Source organism: Pipistrellus hanaki (genome assembly GCF_964339955.1).
Source record: "Pipistrellus hanaki genome assembly, chromosome: 1".
NCBI classification, from domain to species: Eukaryota; Metazoa; Chordata; class Mammalia; order Chiroptera; family Vespertilionidae; genus Pipistrellus; species Pipistrellus hanaki.
In genome coordinates this window covers 203,503,787-203,520,416 of record NC_140503.1, presented here as the reverse complement: position 1 = coordinate 203,520,416, position 16,630 = coordinate 203,503,787, and the positions used below count along the sequence as shown (strand labels likewise).

Sequence of the window (16,630 nt, the reverse complement as noted above, 5' to 3'; positions counted from 1 at the left end):
ATGAAATTATTTATTAATTATTGTATTATTTATTTGTATTATAACTTTAAACCTATGTTTTCCCATCCCTGTATGTGAAGATTATTGAGTTCTCATTATAAGGAAAAAAAATATTTTCTTGGGTTTGTATCTGTATGAGATGATGGATGTTAACTGAACTTATTGAGGTAATCATACCATTATACACGTAAGTCAAATCATTATGCTATACATCTTAAACTTACATAGTGCTATATGTCAACTATAGTTCAATAAAACCTAAAAGGATGTTTTTTTGAAAACAGAGCTATTTAAATATACCATTTATCTAAAATTAATAAAGAGAATTTATCAGGAAGCCCTTTATACACACACACACACACACACACACACACACACACACACACATACACACACACCCCTCTCAAGCCCACATGGTTTCAAGGGGTCTTAATACAGGTAGTTTCATAAGGGAATTCTTAAAAAAAAACAAAAAACCAACACATTCAAAAGGCAAATAATAAAGTGCTACTCAAATTATTCTGACAAAAGAGAGGGAGAGAGAGAAAGAGAGAGAGAGAGAGAGAGAGAGAGAGAGAGAGAGAGAGAGAGAGAGAGAGAGAGAGAGGGAGAGAGAAATGTTTTCAAATGTTCCTTAGGCCAGGATACTAATAAGACATACACACTGATAAAGATATCATAAAAAGAGAATTTCAGGATACCTACCAAACGATTGGATTTGTTCAGAAATGAAGTGATGGTTGGTTATAAAGAAATCTACCCAGATGAAACTTGGCCCAGTGTTGTATTCAAGCAATTGGCCTGCGTCCAATCTCAGCTCGTCCACTTACTTACTTGGTTGATCTTGTTCAAGTTATTTAACTCTACGAATGTGAGTTTTCTTAAGTTTGAAGTGAAAATACTAATACCACGAGTTCTAGATTGGGCAAGGTCTAAATGAGTTGATATATCTAAAGACCTTAAACTACTGCCTTGAATATCAATTGCACCAAATAAAGCATCAATTATTCTTATTAATATGCTTGACCATAATAGTAAGAAATGAAAAATAATACCATCTCTTAGACACCAGAAGAACATTGGATAAAATTCAATATTGTTTTTTTTTACTTTAAATAGCTCTTAATAAAATAAGAATAGATTGATATTAACTTAATATGAGAATATCATAAGCCATCATCCTCTTGATGAAAAATCTAGAAGCATTTCCATTAAAGTCAGGCACAAGATAAGGATATTAATTATCCTCACTATTACTTAACACTTTTCTGGTAGTACAAGTCAATATAATTAGACAAAAGAGGAGAATAAAATAATAAAACAAAAAGAACAAAATTGGAAAAGACTTGGTAAAATCATCATTATTTGCAAATGGTAAGACTTAGCGGGAACACGGAAGAGTAAACAAAAAAAGCAAAAAAAACAAAAAGTCACTTGTTCAAGGTTTTGCAACTAGCAACTAACCAAGTCAGGTTCCAAACCTAGTTTGCACATATTTCTAACCACCATGCTATATTTTCCCTCCCTTGAATCCAGAGGTCTCCTTCACTAAACTGTGGCTTTTACCTTGGTAAAGACTTACTACATTCTTAAAGCAAAAAGACCATGATCTTCTGCCCTGTCCCTCTTGTCAGACAGAGAGAAAGAGATATGCATATTACAATAAAAATAAGATACCATTTTTCACCTGTAATATTGGAAAATAGAAAAATTTGATAACCTTCAGTTGTTGAAAACTGTGAAAAATAATCATTTTACATGTTGCCGGGGAAACCAAAACTTGGTACAATCGCTATATAAAACAGCTTGAGAATATCTACCAAAATTATGTACTACGCTTTTTACCTGACAATTTTATTTCTAGGATTGTCTCCTATAAATTTAGCTTTTTAACTGCTCCTATGAAAAACCAAATATGAAAATATATTTTTACATATCATTGTTACTAGTAGGAAAATATTAGAAACAACCTAAAGGTCCACCAATAAATCACTGGTAAAATGTTATGATCTCTAGAGCAAAGTTCCCATGATGACCTATGACACTATGAACTGGAAGGGGGTCACTCCACCCCTACTTTATTTCACAAACTTGGAAAATAGGCAAGAAGAGAAGAGGTACATATTAGCTGTCTGCTTGGGGAGAGTTTCAGTCTTACACTATGATTAGCATTGGAAAACTTTAAAAAAAATATTTTATTTATTTTTTACAGAGAGGAAGGGAGAGGGATAGAGAGTTAGAAACACCGATGAGAGAGAAACATTGACCAGCAGCCTCCTGCACCCCCCCCCCCACCCCCACTGGGGATGCATCCACAACCAAGGTACATGCCCTTGACTGGAATAGAACCTGGGACCCCTCCGTTGGCAGGCCAACACTCTATTCACTGAGCCATACTAGTCAGGGCAGCATTGGAAAACTTTTAAGATCAGAAGCAATATGTGTGAAATTCTCATGAGCCCAGACATATTTACTATCAATTGGGGATCTCCTAGTTAGAGACCAGAATAGACCCAGGTATACAGTAGGTGCTCAGTACTTGTTTGTGGATGGAATGGATGTGAATGAGTCCTACAAATGGCATATCAAGACAAAAAGGAAACTGGAACCCATGCTATGCTAGTAATAGGTAGGCGGTCTTGGGTCAGCCTCCATCCAGCTGTAGAACCTCTTGGTTTCAGTTTTCTCATTTCTGGCCTGCGATGTATTAGCATTTTGTTTGTGGCATTTGTTAATATTTCTATTGTGTATCCCCGCTCCCCCCTTTTTTTTGAATGATTAAATAGAAGTCTGTAGAAGTCATTATTAATTTGACTTGTTTTGGTGATGAGGAACATTGGTCAAATATAGATAATGACATCCCTCCTCTATGCTCACGGACAGGTTGTTTATGAATTGTAAAGAAGAACATTACATCCTTAGAGGAAAGTGCTACAGGTGTTCAGCCTGTGATGTCAAGGGTGGTTCACAGCCTTTGTGTAAGTGCACTCAAGTGTTCCAAGGCAACACTTGAATTTTGGGTTTTATAAATGGTTTGCTCTTTAAAACTTCCCCCTCTTCCAGGAGCGCATCTCAGGTTGAGTAGCCTCAGGATGACTGACTTTCTGTTCACTGCATATAGGGAAGAAGATGCAAGATTCCTGCTTTCAAAACAGTTATACTCCAGTGACAGCAGAAGAAGCAGGAAAGCAGAAGGGTAAGGTATGATTATGCAAGAGAATTCAACTGATGAAAATGCTACAAGGAAAAGAAAACAGGTAATGAGGTATGACAGAAATGACTGGGATTTGGTGAGGTCACTTTACTTAGGCTGACTGGGAAAGCCTTCTTGCAGTAGGCTATGTATATCTTAAGACCTGAATAATAGTGACCAGCCATGCAAAAATCTGGCAGGAATATTTCAGTAATAGAGATGATGATGAAGAAGTTGAAGAAGAAGGAAAATAAGAAGACTAGCCCCTCTTCCTATTTCAGGATACATCCCTGACTATGATCTAAAACAAAATTAAATCTGAACACTCCCTCCTTGCCCCCTTATGCATTTCCTTGATACATTTTTAATTAATTAATTTATTAATTTTACCATTCTAGACTATTAGAAAGGCTATTTCATAGGAGGATGAACTCGGGCTCCATCTCGTACTTAACTTTGCAATTGCTCAGCTTTGTGACCCCTCAGATCGCCAATTGTCCACCTCCCCATCTCCCTTGAATTTCAGTGTCTTGTTAAGTAACAATTTCTTTCTCTTTCTTTGTGTCAGAGACTGGGAAATTACTTTCTTTAATCCAGGCCCCATTTGTAGTTTTTAAGGCTAAGAATTGTAGAAGCATCTATGGCTGTGAAATTGTTTTCAGTTATAACTGCTCTGTTAAAATACTGGTTTTGCTTGTATATATAGCAAAACTAGTAATATATATATATATATATATATATATATATATATATATATATATATATATATATATATATATATTAGAGGCCTGGTGCATGGGTGGGGGGGTGTCCCTCAGCCCAGCCTGCACCCTCTACAATATGGGACCCCTCAAGGGATGTCTGACTGCCCAGGTAGGATCGGACCTAAATGGGCAGTCAGATATCTCTCTCACAATCTAGGACTGCTGGCTCCCAACTGCTTGCCTTACTGATTGCCCCTAACTGCTTCTGCCTGCCAGCCTGATTACCCCCTAACCATTTCCCTGACAGCCTGATTGATTTCTAACTGCTCTCCTGCCAGCCTGATTGCCCCTAACTGCCCTCCCCTACAGGCTTGCCCCCCCCCCCCTCGCCCAACTGCCCTTCCCTGAAGGCCCAATTGCCCTCAACTTCCCTCCTCTGCCAACCTGATCATCCCTAACTGCCCTCCCCTGAAGGTTTGATGGCCCACAACTACCCGCCCCTGCTGGCCATCTTGTGTCCACATGGGGGCAGCCATCTTGTGTGTTGGAGTGATGGTCAATTACTGCATATTACTCTTTTATTAGATAGGATAGAGGCCTGGTGCAGGGGTGGGGGCTGGCTGGTTTGCTCTAAAGGGTGTCTAGGATCAGGGTAGGGGTTACCTTGGGGTGTGGGACGGCCTGGGCAAGGGGCCTGTGGTGGTTTGCAGGACAGCTACACACCTTGGCAACCAAAGCAGAGGCCCTGGTATCTGGGGTTTATTTATCTTCTATAATTGAAATTTTGTAGCAGAGGCCAAGGCAGGCTAGGGCTGTGGGAGCTTGGCTTCCTCCATTGCCAGGGGCAACTCAAGCCTCCTGCTCTCTTCAGCTCCATGGCTGCTGCCAATTTTGTTGGGATTTGTTTATCTTCTATAATTGAAACTTTGTAGCCTTGAGCATAGGCCTGGGCTGGCCAGGGTGGCAGGGAAGCTTGGCTGCAGCCATCTTGGTTGGATTAATTTGCATACACACTCCTGATTGGCTGGTGTGAGTTGGCTTGTAGGTATAGCAGAGGTACAGTCAATTTGCATGTTACTTTTTCATTAGATAGGATACACTTTTTTAAATGTTCTGGTAGCCATCCCCCCCTGGCTTGACTTTTAGAAACTATTGTTTTCTAGATGCTGGTATGTCTGTATGTTATGGTTATTTCACTTCTTTAAGAGTTAACTGCTTTACTTCCCTTATCACTTATCATGTTGCCATACATACTACTTTTCCATCTCCAAATGCAATTAAAAGTGCCCTTTGGGTGTTCCAAGTCTCAATCCTTCCATGTGTGGAACATTCATGTGGAAGTCTTTTCTCTACTTATTGCTGGAATGAAGCCTTTGTTTGAGGAGGTGAAGGGGTAGTCTCAGAATGAGGTTGTTTCAGAGTCCAAATGCCTCACCTTTAAATTACCCTCTCTCCTGTGTGCGCTGACACTAACCAACCAGCTCTCACCAAATGTAGAGTGTGAAGCAGCCTTGGGAAATAGCCAAACCTGAGCTTCACTTAAGGAAGTACTGGTGGCCCAGACTAGTTTTGTGACCTTAGGCATTGGCAAATTTGTATCTGTCAAATGGGCATAATGATACCTATCTCATCCTTTTATTGAGAACATATAGAATTTCTTCAATACCTAGTGGTATAATGACGCTAATTATGATCCTCATGGTCTTTGGACAGAGAGGAACTTATCTCTGAATGAGATTCATGTCATAGTACCCTATGCCATGGCTTGTCACCCTCCCTGTGCTTCTTCAGCCCTTGACTAGTGGCCTTTGACTGTACGAGTTTGAGAACACATGAACTGTTCTTCAGTTTCATTGATAGGATGAGTCCACTGGATGACTTGGATGTCCTAGCAATGGCAAATTATAGTATAGTTTTAAAGTTCTTGCTCTCAATTTCTGGACTCATACTGGACTAATACCCTCAGTTTGCCAATCCTCAATGACCCATGCATGACACTTTTGAGGGTCTCTAACATGCAGGCACAGTGAGATGCACAGGAGATCTGCTGGTATGGTTCCTGCCATCCTCCCCACCCAAACCTCAGTGCTTAACTGGTGTTTGTTGCTGATCTGTCTGAATGTGTTAATAGTGGATGGTCTGCTCATATCCCAGGCCTTTCTGATGCCCAATAACTTCAGTTCATTTCAATCTCTGAACAGGGATTTCTGTTTCCTTCTTAGGCTTAATATTTAGGTGAGGAAAAAGGTTTGCATCAAAACCTTACAAAAAATGAAAAACAAACACATCTCGACAGGGTTCCAAATGCTGACTCCAGCCACGCTCATTCTCCTAGAGGCCGCTTCATGTCATACTGGTGGGTAGGAAGCATTTTCCAAAGCTAATTGCCCAATTCTTCGAGGCACCAGACACTACTCCTTTGCTCTCAGTGAAAGCTACATGCAGGGTCCAATGTTCTTTGAAGTATAACAATAAAAACAACAACATTCTTCCCTCACTTGGGAAATTAAAGGCACAGGATTAAAAAACATTACTGTGAAACCTAAATGCTTTCAAGCCCAATAGATGATACCGCTTATTTAAAGAGTTAGACTTAACAATAACAACAGAAAACTTATAGATAATATTGAAAACAGTGATCATGATTCTACACTTGAAATAACATTTATCTTGGGAAAGGATGCCAATTATATGCACATGTCCCCGACTCCTTCCTGTTACCCTCCTTGGCAGATATCATTAATCACTAACTTCTCTTTTTTTTCTGATCTATCATATGACTTCAGAATCTCAGTGAAGAATTCAAGGCCATGACCAATGCATAGGAGATGATAAATGAGATGAGACTGGCATGTCTTCCTGGTGTTGTAATTTAGACTTAAATGTGCTCCTCACATGCATTATCACTCTAACCTAGGCTGCGATGCACTTACCACAATTCACAATGTGCATAATCATTCACACAGGAGAAAACTAGGGCCCCAAGAAATTAAGGCAATTGATCAAAATTACATAAGAAGTTGCCGAAGTGAGAGCTGAACCCTGATCTGCTGTGAGACAGCACAGGAGGGGACTAATATTTAGTAAGCTCCTTCTGTGTGCCAGGTTCTTATAAATTCTAACTCCTCTGGTCTTACAAATTGTGCCGATCTGTGGAACATTACTTTTCCCAATTTTCAGATAAGGAAAGGGGCGTTGAGAGAAAGAAAACAACTCGCTCAAGGCCCTTATAGGCTGTAAGGGGGTTTGGATTTGAACCCACATTTCTCTGAATCTACAGTACCTTATTTTCCTTTACACCTGGCCTCACAGCTCCATCTTCTGCTTGCAGATAATACCACTGGAGCAGGACATGGCAAAGGTGCTCAGAGGAATGGGATTAATGACAGCAGCAAGCTGAACAGTGCTTCAGTGCTCCACGTTTAGAGGAAAGATTAAGTAAACACAGTTCCAGAACCACACCAGAATGTTTTGCAGCCATTAGAAATGGTCCACTATGTAGAAGCATGCAAAAGTGTTTATCAAGTAATATTAAAACATGTATATATACTGATTACATTTATGCAGATACTATGCATATGCATGAATAAAGAGTAAGGGGAAACACACACAAATGTCTTTTGGCTGGGATAGAGGATAAGATGTTTTAAACTTGCATTAAGCATAATGCATAAAACATTTTGTGTATCCCAACATCAAGAAAATGTGGCCAAAGAAAATAGACAAAAATAATTACCCATTAAGAAATTTACAGTTTCACTGCATTTTGTTTTGGTTTTATTCAAAATATGGTCTTCCATTTACCAAACTCCACCCACCAGCCATCCATTCAAGTGCTGTTTACTGGTGTTTATTGTGAATGAGACCTTGTGAGGCTCTAGAAATATAAGGTAATTGATCTGTCTTCAGTCTCCTCTGAGTCAAGTGCAAGAGACAGACCGTTATTATACAGGTTTAACCAAGAGATAGTCATAGGACCAGGAATACTGAGGGTGGAAAGAGACCAATCAAAGAATTTGTATACATATACGCATAACAATGGACACAGACAATAGGGTGGTGAAGACTTGGGGTAGGGGGCAGAGGTGGGATAGAAGGGGTTAATGGGGAGAAAAGGGAGGCATATGTAATATTTTCCGACAGCAAATATTTTTTTTTTTTAAAGAAATGAGTACAGAAAGGCAAACAGGCATGGAACCAGGGTGCAAGAGCTGGGAATAGTGGTATGTGGGTCCAGGAAGAGAGAAGAGAGACAGATGTCATGTTGCTCTAATTGGTTCCTGTACAAGGAAGAGGCTAGGTACATAGCAGATGCTCAATAAAATAGGACAACATGCACTAACTGGGCACTTTATGTCCCTAGACTCTGCACTAAGTCCTTTACATGAATCATCTCACTTCATCCTCATGCTAAACCCTATAAGGTGCAGATGTAACTTTTGGCAAAGTAGATTAAGGACCCAATAGTAGATGCTGAGTCTCCCATCAAGGCAAGGAAAACATGATCCAATTCCTATCAACATCTCCATTCTACATTCTTACTAGAAAAGCAGCAGAGTTTTGCTATGAAGCACCTAGGTCCTAGAACAGCCTGTCCAAGTTCAAGTCACGGTTCTGCCACTTGGTGATTGATGTGAAGCTGTGCAACTGACTTCAATTACTCTCATGCTCTGCACTTGGCTCTCTTATGGAGATGGTGCTAGTGCACAGGGGCCATTGTGAAGACTAGTTAAGTTAGGACATATATCGACAGCACAACACAGCATGAAGCAAGCTCTGCATTAAATGGTAGTCTTTGAAACTCTCCTGTATTGGCCTACCCATAAATAGTTTCCTTGTATCATTGTCGGGAGAAGGGCCAGTGGTGCTCTTCTTATCCCTTTGCAGGTACTTTCTCCTCGGCCTTCCTAAGCTAGAATCAGAGAAGTGCAGGACCTGGGCATGAGCTGGGTTTTATTGACCCCAGGGTGAAGGTCACCATTTTACTGATGACAATAAGAGAAGCTAGAGGGAGAGAGAAAATTTAGCATGCCTTCATTTGTGTTAAATGCAGCTAAAGTATATAACAAAGAATCAAGAGTCTAAGATCTCACCAGAGGGTTTGTGACCAAGTCTAGGATAGATGCCAAAGTCCCAGCTTCCTCTGGGGGTCAGCTAAGGACACACCATGTGGAACTTCTTTATTTGCCTGAGGAGAGGCATCTCCAGATGGTTGAAACCTAACCTCTCAGGGTCCCTGACAAGATGACATGCCAAGCAGTGTGGAGCAGCCCTCTAAATTCCTGAAGAGAATACAACTCCACAGACCCTCACTTCCCAGGCCTTGCTACCCACTCCACTGTGCCAGCATCCCCACGGGGGTGGGGTGGGGGCAGGTCTGAATGAAGAGCCTGAAGCTTTGGGATAACATAGCCCCAGCTAACCTGGCTGGGAGCACTCACCTGTCGACCCATCCCACCTGGGCATTTTCTGGTTTCCCTCTGAGAACAACCTGGTTTGGATCTGCCAGAACAGCGAGGGTACTGAAGTGAGGTGGGGGATGTGAAGCTGACTGGCTCTTGCCATGCTTGGATTTGGCTCTGGGACATCTAGGCTGGATACTAAGGGAGTCCTCTTCCTCTACCCAGGAGGAGGACTCTGCCATCCTCATATTTAACCAGAGCCTCCTAGCCCAGTAACCTGGCCAGCCAGTTGCTTCAAGACCTGACTCCCAACTAACTCTCTCCTGCCTGTCCTGGCTTCTCACTTCATGTCACAGCATTATCAAACTGCTTGGCATTCCACCCCCAAGTCCATGCTCCTTCTTTTCCTTCAGATGGAAATGCCCTCCCTGTCCTTTCCTCTGCTTTCCCTTTATTCATTCTTTTACATTCAATTCAAGCATCATCTCCTTCAGGAGGCCTTCTCTGATCCTTCTGAGATGTCTCTGTTTTGTACTTCCATAACTCCATCTGGAATCTTCTATCATGGTATTTACCATGTTGTACATAATGTTCTCTGTTTATGGGCCTGATCCTCATGGGAGTGAGTTTCCTGATGGCCGGAGCCATGGCCTTTGAGTTGTCAGCATCTAACAAGCACCTGGCACATGTCAATGAGTGGCATGACTTGAAAGCATTTGTCCAAATGACTCTTAATTGAAAGAAGAGAAGGTCTGGCCAAAGCATGCCAGCATTTCAACACACACCAAAACGACCATGAATACAAAACAAAATTCCCCAACCTGCAGAGCACTTAAGGATAAAGAAATGAAAGCATAAGATTTAGGATGCAATGGGTGCCCTGGAGAAGTGAACACTAAACACAATAATAAAGAACTCAGCAACTCAGAGGCAAAGGACTGTGGACCGTGGCCACCACCTTTTGATTAACTCTGGAGGGCAATGTTTACTTTATGAAGGAAACCAGATTTCTTGCCTACCATGTGACAAGTGCAATTCCACTAAAAACTGGTGTGACATATGCTATCCTGTTAGACCAAATACGGAGGCTGTAAGTATTAAGTAGGTAGTGAGTGTTTCCCTAACACTTAATTTTTTAAAATAAAAATTGACTTTATATTTAAACCGGAAAAATCTGTCACAATGTCACACATAAGCTCTCTGGGAAAACTTAGAAATTTCTTCAGGGGCTCTCTATGGAGGGCACACCGAATCTCTTCAGGATGAACTGCTCCTGGGTGGAGAGGCAGAACTCGTAAACTCCACAAGAGCACATTAGAAACTTGAGATGACCAAAAGGGACATACTACCAAAGCATCTGATGACAAACATTGCTTGCCTTTGAATAATTCATTCCGAGAGTGATACAAATGCACAGAGGCAGCACAAAGGCTAGGTTTGATGCTTGTTAATTTAATTCCTTCCTCTGTTCACACACACACACACACACACACACACATTCTGCTGTATTACCTCATTTTAACTCCTTTGTTCAAGAAATATATAAACCTGTAAAGTACTTTTCCAACTCACCAGGAGATATAATCATCATATTGGTCTTACCCTGAGGTAGTTGAGGGTGAAATTTGTTAGCCCCATTCTGGTGATGTTTTTGGACAGCTGATCCAGGACCTGAGGATCTTGTGCCTAAACAGGAAAAAAAAAAGTCATACATTTTATCCCTGCAAGATGGTCTCAAGAAAGTCACCGTCTGCACTACAGCTGCTAAAAAATGCAATCTTGACACTGTGGGTTTTCCTTAGAGGGCCAGTTTGCTGAAGATAATTTAATTTACATTTCAAGACACATGCATATAACGCTCAAGGACACTTGTGGACCAACAGTGCTTTCACATCTGGGGAGAATCAACTTCACTTACTCTATGAGAGGCCCTGTGTCTTTAGGAGAAGGGATGTGAAGACCCGCCAGGACACCTCTAGGTCCTTTCTGGTTATGTGGCTGGTATTTATTAAACCTCTCATGTGCCAGGAAGAGCTGGTTCTATATTGAGATGCATCAGGTAGTTGTGCTCCACATCAAGGAACTTACATTGTAGTCAGACAATAGGAGAATAATAAATAAAGGGAAATATGTGGTTGCTGCTGCTATCAGCCACGTGTCACACTTGCAGAGGACCTTCTATGTGCCAGGCATTGTTCTATGGTCTTTAGATGCATTGACTCATAGTCCTCAAACCAATCCTCCAAGATAGACTCTATTACTATACTGAGGTTATAGATGAGGGATTAGAAGCACAGCGGTGTCATGTCACTTGCCCAAGGTCACACAAGAGCTGAGATACAAACCTATGTGATCTCATTCCAGGGCCCAGATTCCTGACTCTATTTTGAGAATCATAAGAATGGCTACTCAGACTGCTTCGAGGAGATGTGAAGTGGGCTTTAAAAATAGAGAAAACTTGGGTCATGAGAGGCAGAAGCAGCAGAGAATGATAGTGGGAGTATGGGGATGGTCAGAGAAGAAAGCTTAAGGGCAGAGACCTGGTTAATGAGTCAGGAGGAAAGGGTTGAGGACAAAAGCCTGGAGTTGGATAGTTGGGAGACAGTTGGCTTATCAGCCCAGGTTTCGAAGTCAGAGCCAGCTGAGTTGAAATCTTTTTTTTTTTTTTTAAATATATATTTTTTGTTGATTTTTTTTTTTTTACAGAGAGGGAGAGGAATAGAGAACTAGAAACATCAGTGAGAGAGAAACATCCACCAACTGCCTCCTGCACACCCCCACCAGGGATGTGCCCACAACCAAGGTACATGCCCTTGACGGGAATCAAACCTGGGACCTTTCCGTCCTCAGGCCGATGCTCTATCTACTGAGCCAGACTGGTTTTGTCTGAAATCTTGATTTTACCACTTTCAATCTAAAAACCATTGGGCAACTGAGTGAACTTCTCTAAGCCTCAGTTTTCTCACTTCTGAAATAGGAATAATGAATGAAAACTCACTTCTCTAAGTTACTGGAGGAGTTAATTATGATGTTCATACAATGTTCATCACAAGGCCTGGCATAGAAAACACCCAACAAGTACCAGCCACAGTTAACTTATTCTCTTTTGATTATCTGGGGGTCTTAAAAATCAGGCTCAATAAGTGATTTTTCTCCCAAACTTTTTCAAGGAAAATGCTGTGTCATCTATGAAGGAGGAGGGACTTAAGTCAATGCCTTTTGACTCCTTCAGAGACTGTACCTGACTAGCTCCCATCAAGTCTTCCCTCTAAAACATGTCTCTAGATTGGCATCAAATCCATCCTTGCTTTTAGCTGGTGTTCAATAAATCTGATGTGATTTATGTCCAATGAAAACCAAGAGAACCCCAAATATTCCAACTCATTCCAACACTGGTTCAAAAGGGCCAATTTCTGTGGACACAGAGATGAGGTCCATGAGCTCCATGTCTCCTCAGATGGTTCTAATCAAAACTGGAAACTGTTTTTCTTACTTCTTATTTTATTTCTTCCCCCGATTATAAATAACAGGTTTATTATCCCAGGCAGAGCATTACTGGATAATGACCAAACTGAATTAAAAAAGAGTATAAATTGTTTATTGAGGTAACCTCAACTTAAGAGTTTAAAATAATAAAGTTTCAAAAGAAAAAAAAAAGGCTCAGAATTCACCACACTCAAAACAAAGGAGGAGAAAAAGGGCCTCTAGATGAGGGAAAAACTCACACATTTATTTTATTTTTTTTATTTTTTATTTATTTTTTAAAAATAAATCTTTATTGTTAAAACTCACACATTTAGAGTTCATTACATAAAGTGTGAAGACTACTAGAGTTCTTTCACAGAGAAACTGCACTTCTCCTCCAGAGTGAAATGAGGGGTAATAAGGAAGAGAGTGGAAGAGGAACGAAAGCACTTACATGCATGGCGAGAATACTTCTTGGGACCAGCTCTCTGTATTGTCTAATGGTAAAGTGCCACGTTTTTATTCTCATGAGATCGTCAAAGGTGAACTCCAGGATCAGTCTGCCTTCTGTACACACCTAGACGAGACAAATGACACACTCATTGGTTATGCACTTTGAGAATGCCGTATTTTTGTTTTGGACAATGAATGATTCTTATTTCCATAGAATTACATCCCTGGGTTTCCAAGGCTCCATTTCCCTTACTCCAGTCCTAGAAGAAGTGTAATTGGGATTTGGGGAGAACTAAAAACAAAGATAGTGTCCAGAGTATGGGTTCCATCTTGTAGCTGGACCCAGTTTAACATCAGGCTAGTTGTAGTCCATTACCCCATTGTGAGTGGGTGAATGCCAGGAAGAAGGAGCATGAGGGCCCCATAAGCCAGGAGTCAATCAAGAGCCAAGAGCGTGAACTCCATTGTTCAGGGAATTAAGTATCCTGAATCTGCCCATGCTTGCAGGGTGTGACTGACAGAAAACACCTTTACTAGTCCCTGTAACTTTTCTGGGAATGGGTAGTCTATCTCCCACATGTCCATTCCCTTCCCTAGCGATCTCCTGGGAGTGAATGCATGGCTCTCTGGGTAGTGTAAAGCTCCATCTTCCTGGCAAAGCTGCCCAAATGACATGCCCATAATATTTGGCCTTCCCTTTGCTCCTTTCCTGTTATTAATAACTAGGTTAATTACAACAGTATTTCTCTCTCTCCCTTTCTTCCACTTTTTCTTCTTCCCTCCCTCTCTTCCTCTCTCCCTCTTTTCCTCCCTCCCTCCCTCCTTCCCTTCCTTCCCCTTCTTTGCTAGCAGTATCATCTCTTTTCTTTCCTGTTACAGAGTGCAATGAAGCCTGCTAGTAGAATGGATTTATCCTCTTGACTCTGACATAGTAACCTGCACTTCCTAGTGTATATCATTTTCCTTTACTGAAAGAGAACACCGTATTTTTGCAACTCACATGTCAGTTATTCAACATGGCCTCCCTGACTATCCTTGGGTGGCTCTGGATCTTGACAAATTGGAACACAAGTGGCTCATCCATGGCATACTGAGGCAGGTACAACCTCAAGAGTCAGTAAGTTCAAAGGGCAGTGTAGCTGCTTATCTGATGTGGTCTATTAACGACCATATCAGCAGCAACTAAAACCTATTCCTCACTTGTAAATAATGGGCACAAAACCCATCTTACAGCAAGATTATTTCCAAAACCCATGCACAGAATATGGACCCCACAAAGTAGTATCCTCCTATCAACTTTTTTTATTCCCACTTTCATGATCCTTTGACAATAGGAGCTTGAGCTGTTATTCTAATTTTAATTAATTCTACTTTGGGAGAAAGCATCTAATAAAATTATTTATGCTTAAGTGTGAGACACTATAAGTTACCCAACTAGAGGTTCTCATTTCCAAAGAGAAAACCCAGAGGGCGATGCTAAATCCAAGTGTGTGGGTATCAGTTACTTACATAAAAGTTAGAGCATATTTAGAGTCTATTCCTTAAATTGTGTTGTATCAATAATGACAAATTCTGCTTGCACAAATGGCCAGCCTTTTGGGGGTGTGTGGAAAATTTATCTTTCTAAGAAAATATATATCATTAATAAAAATACTTATTGAGCTCTCTTCCTTGATAGACTGATTAATGATAGGGGAGCTTTTCAATCTTCTTTTGATATTCAAATCATTTTCCCCATGGAGTTATTATTTTATTTGCCTTTCTTTTCACTGTTAATGACTTTTAAATGGAAGAAAATACTAGGCACTCCCTCACCACTGAGCCTAATTTGACTATACTGGTAAGATAGGCAGTGGTGGTCACACATTTGTCCAGCTTAAATCATTACCACTCATTATTCAGCCCATGCTGGCCTCAGAGTAGCAGTACAACATACAGGATGGAGGCTTGGGCATCAGAAAGTACTAGATTCGAATCTTGATTCTACTTTTCACTCATTTTGAAACTTTGGGAACATCAGACTCCCTAAATACTAGTTTCTTTATATATAAAATGAGGATAAAAACATCCTCAGACAGGGTTGTTGGAAAGATACGTTAAAGGGAATTTTGTATGTAGACTGCCTAGGATTGCAGCAAGTACATATTTGGCTATAAACAACAGCTCTAATGATAAAAGAAATGCAACTGAAGAAGACAGAATCATAGACCCGTAGGGCTGTCTGAGATGTAGTGGTTCAGGAGAGCTATCTCGGGGGCTCTGCTTAGAAGACCTTGGGTTTCACCTGGACTCCCAGATCCCTTCCCATCTTCTAAATTCAACCAGAAACTTCAGTTTTATTTGTTTTCACACACTGAGCTTCTGATCAAGCTTTTTCAAGGAAAGGTTTCCTGTGCTAAAAACAAACACATAAAACTTTGGAAATCACTGTGCTACCCAAGGCTTTGGAAAAAACACACACAAAACAACCACAACAACCACACACATATAAACAAACAACAAGCTCAATAGGGAATATGATCATTTCTGAAACGATAGCTAAAACTATCATCTGTGAATGTATTTAACAATTTATATCAACCTTTTATAAAATATTAACACTCATTTTTCCCTCTGGGAATTTAATACACAAAAGCCACCATACTGAGTTCCAATTTTGTCCTAGGCACTGAGTTCTGTGCTTTTGGCTGACTCTAATGTAAGGGAGTATTTTCTTTAAGCAAGCTGCAAAGACCAGTACAGAAGAACTAGCAATGATGTGTTGATAGGGCACTGCTTAAAAAAGATGCTATGAATACCTGCCATTTTCATTTTATCAAAGGTCTCAGAAGCACTGTAAGATAATTATTGATAATCTGGGTGAAGACCCCTAACTCAAATCCAATTAGAAAAATCTGTGGGTAATTTCAGGCATTTGGGCACCTTGCCCCCACACTCCTCAGATGAGTGTTCTTCAGAGCTTTGTTTCTGATCTTAGCCATGACAGTGTAGCCCCCGGAAATAGGAAAGTCTTTAGTGTCCCCCAAACCACTCCCTAGAGCATCTCAGCATTAGAATTAATTTACCAAGAGTTTCCAAGAGTTACACGGAGATTAAGCCCCACAAATCCCCCTGGGTGTTAGCATGACAGAAGCTACTTGCAGAGAAGGTTTTCAGAATAAGGAGGGAACCATCGCCAGCAAGTGACAGGGAAATACCTTCGCCATACACAACAGAAATATTTGGACGCTATAATCCTGTTTTGGTTTCCTTTAAGAAAGAGGATTATTGGGTGTTTAAACAAATATTAGCCCAGTTAAAGTTGTGCTTCTAAATTATCTAATCTATTTATTTTGTGTTTAGGAACCACAAACGCAGATTAGAAGTAGGTTCTGATTTACCGGTATTGGGAGAGAATATAATGGGAAGAGCTG

The 16,630-nt window shown here is 40.6% G+C and overlaps 1 protein-coding gene across 9 annotated transcripts in view; it reads right to left on the bottom strand.

Moving 5' to 3' along the window:
• The window catches only part of LDB2 (LIM domain binding 2), a 328,763-nt gene that overhangs the window by 48,561 nt on the left and 263,572 nt on the right, over nt 1-16,630 (bottom strand). For all 9 annotated transcript variants that reach the window (XM_084889093.1, XM_084889100.1, XM_084889094.1 and 6 more), the window contains exons 4-5: nt 13,219-13,341; nt 10,902-10,985 (exon numbers count right to left, since the gene is read on the bottom strand). In XM_084889093.1, coding sequence (XP_084745219.1) covers nt 10,902-10,985; nt 13,219-13,341 — 207 coding nt within the window. The remainder of the gene's footprint in view (nt 1-10,901; nt 10,986-13,218; nt 13,342-16,630) is intronic.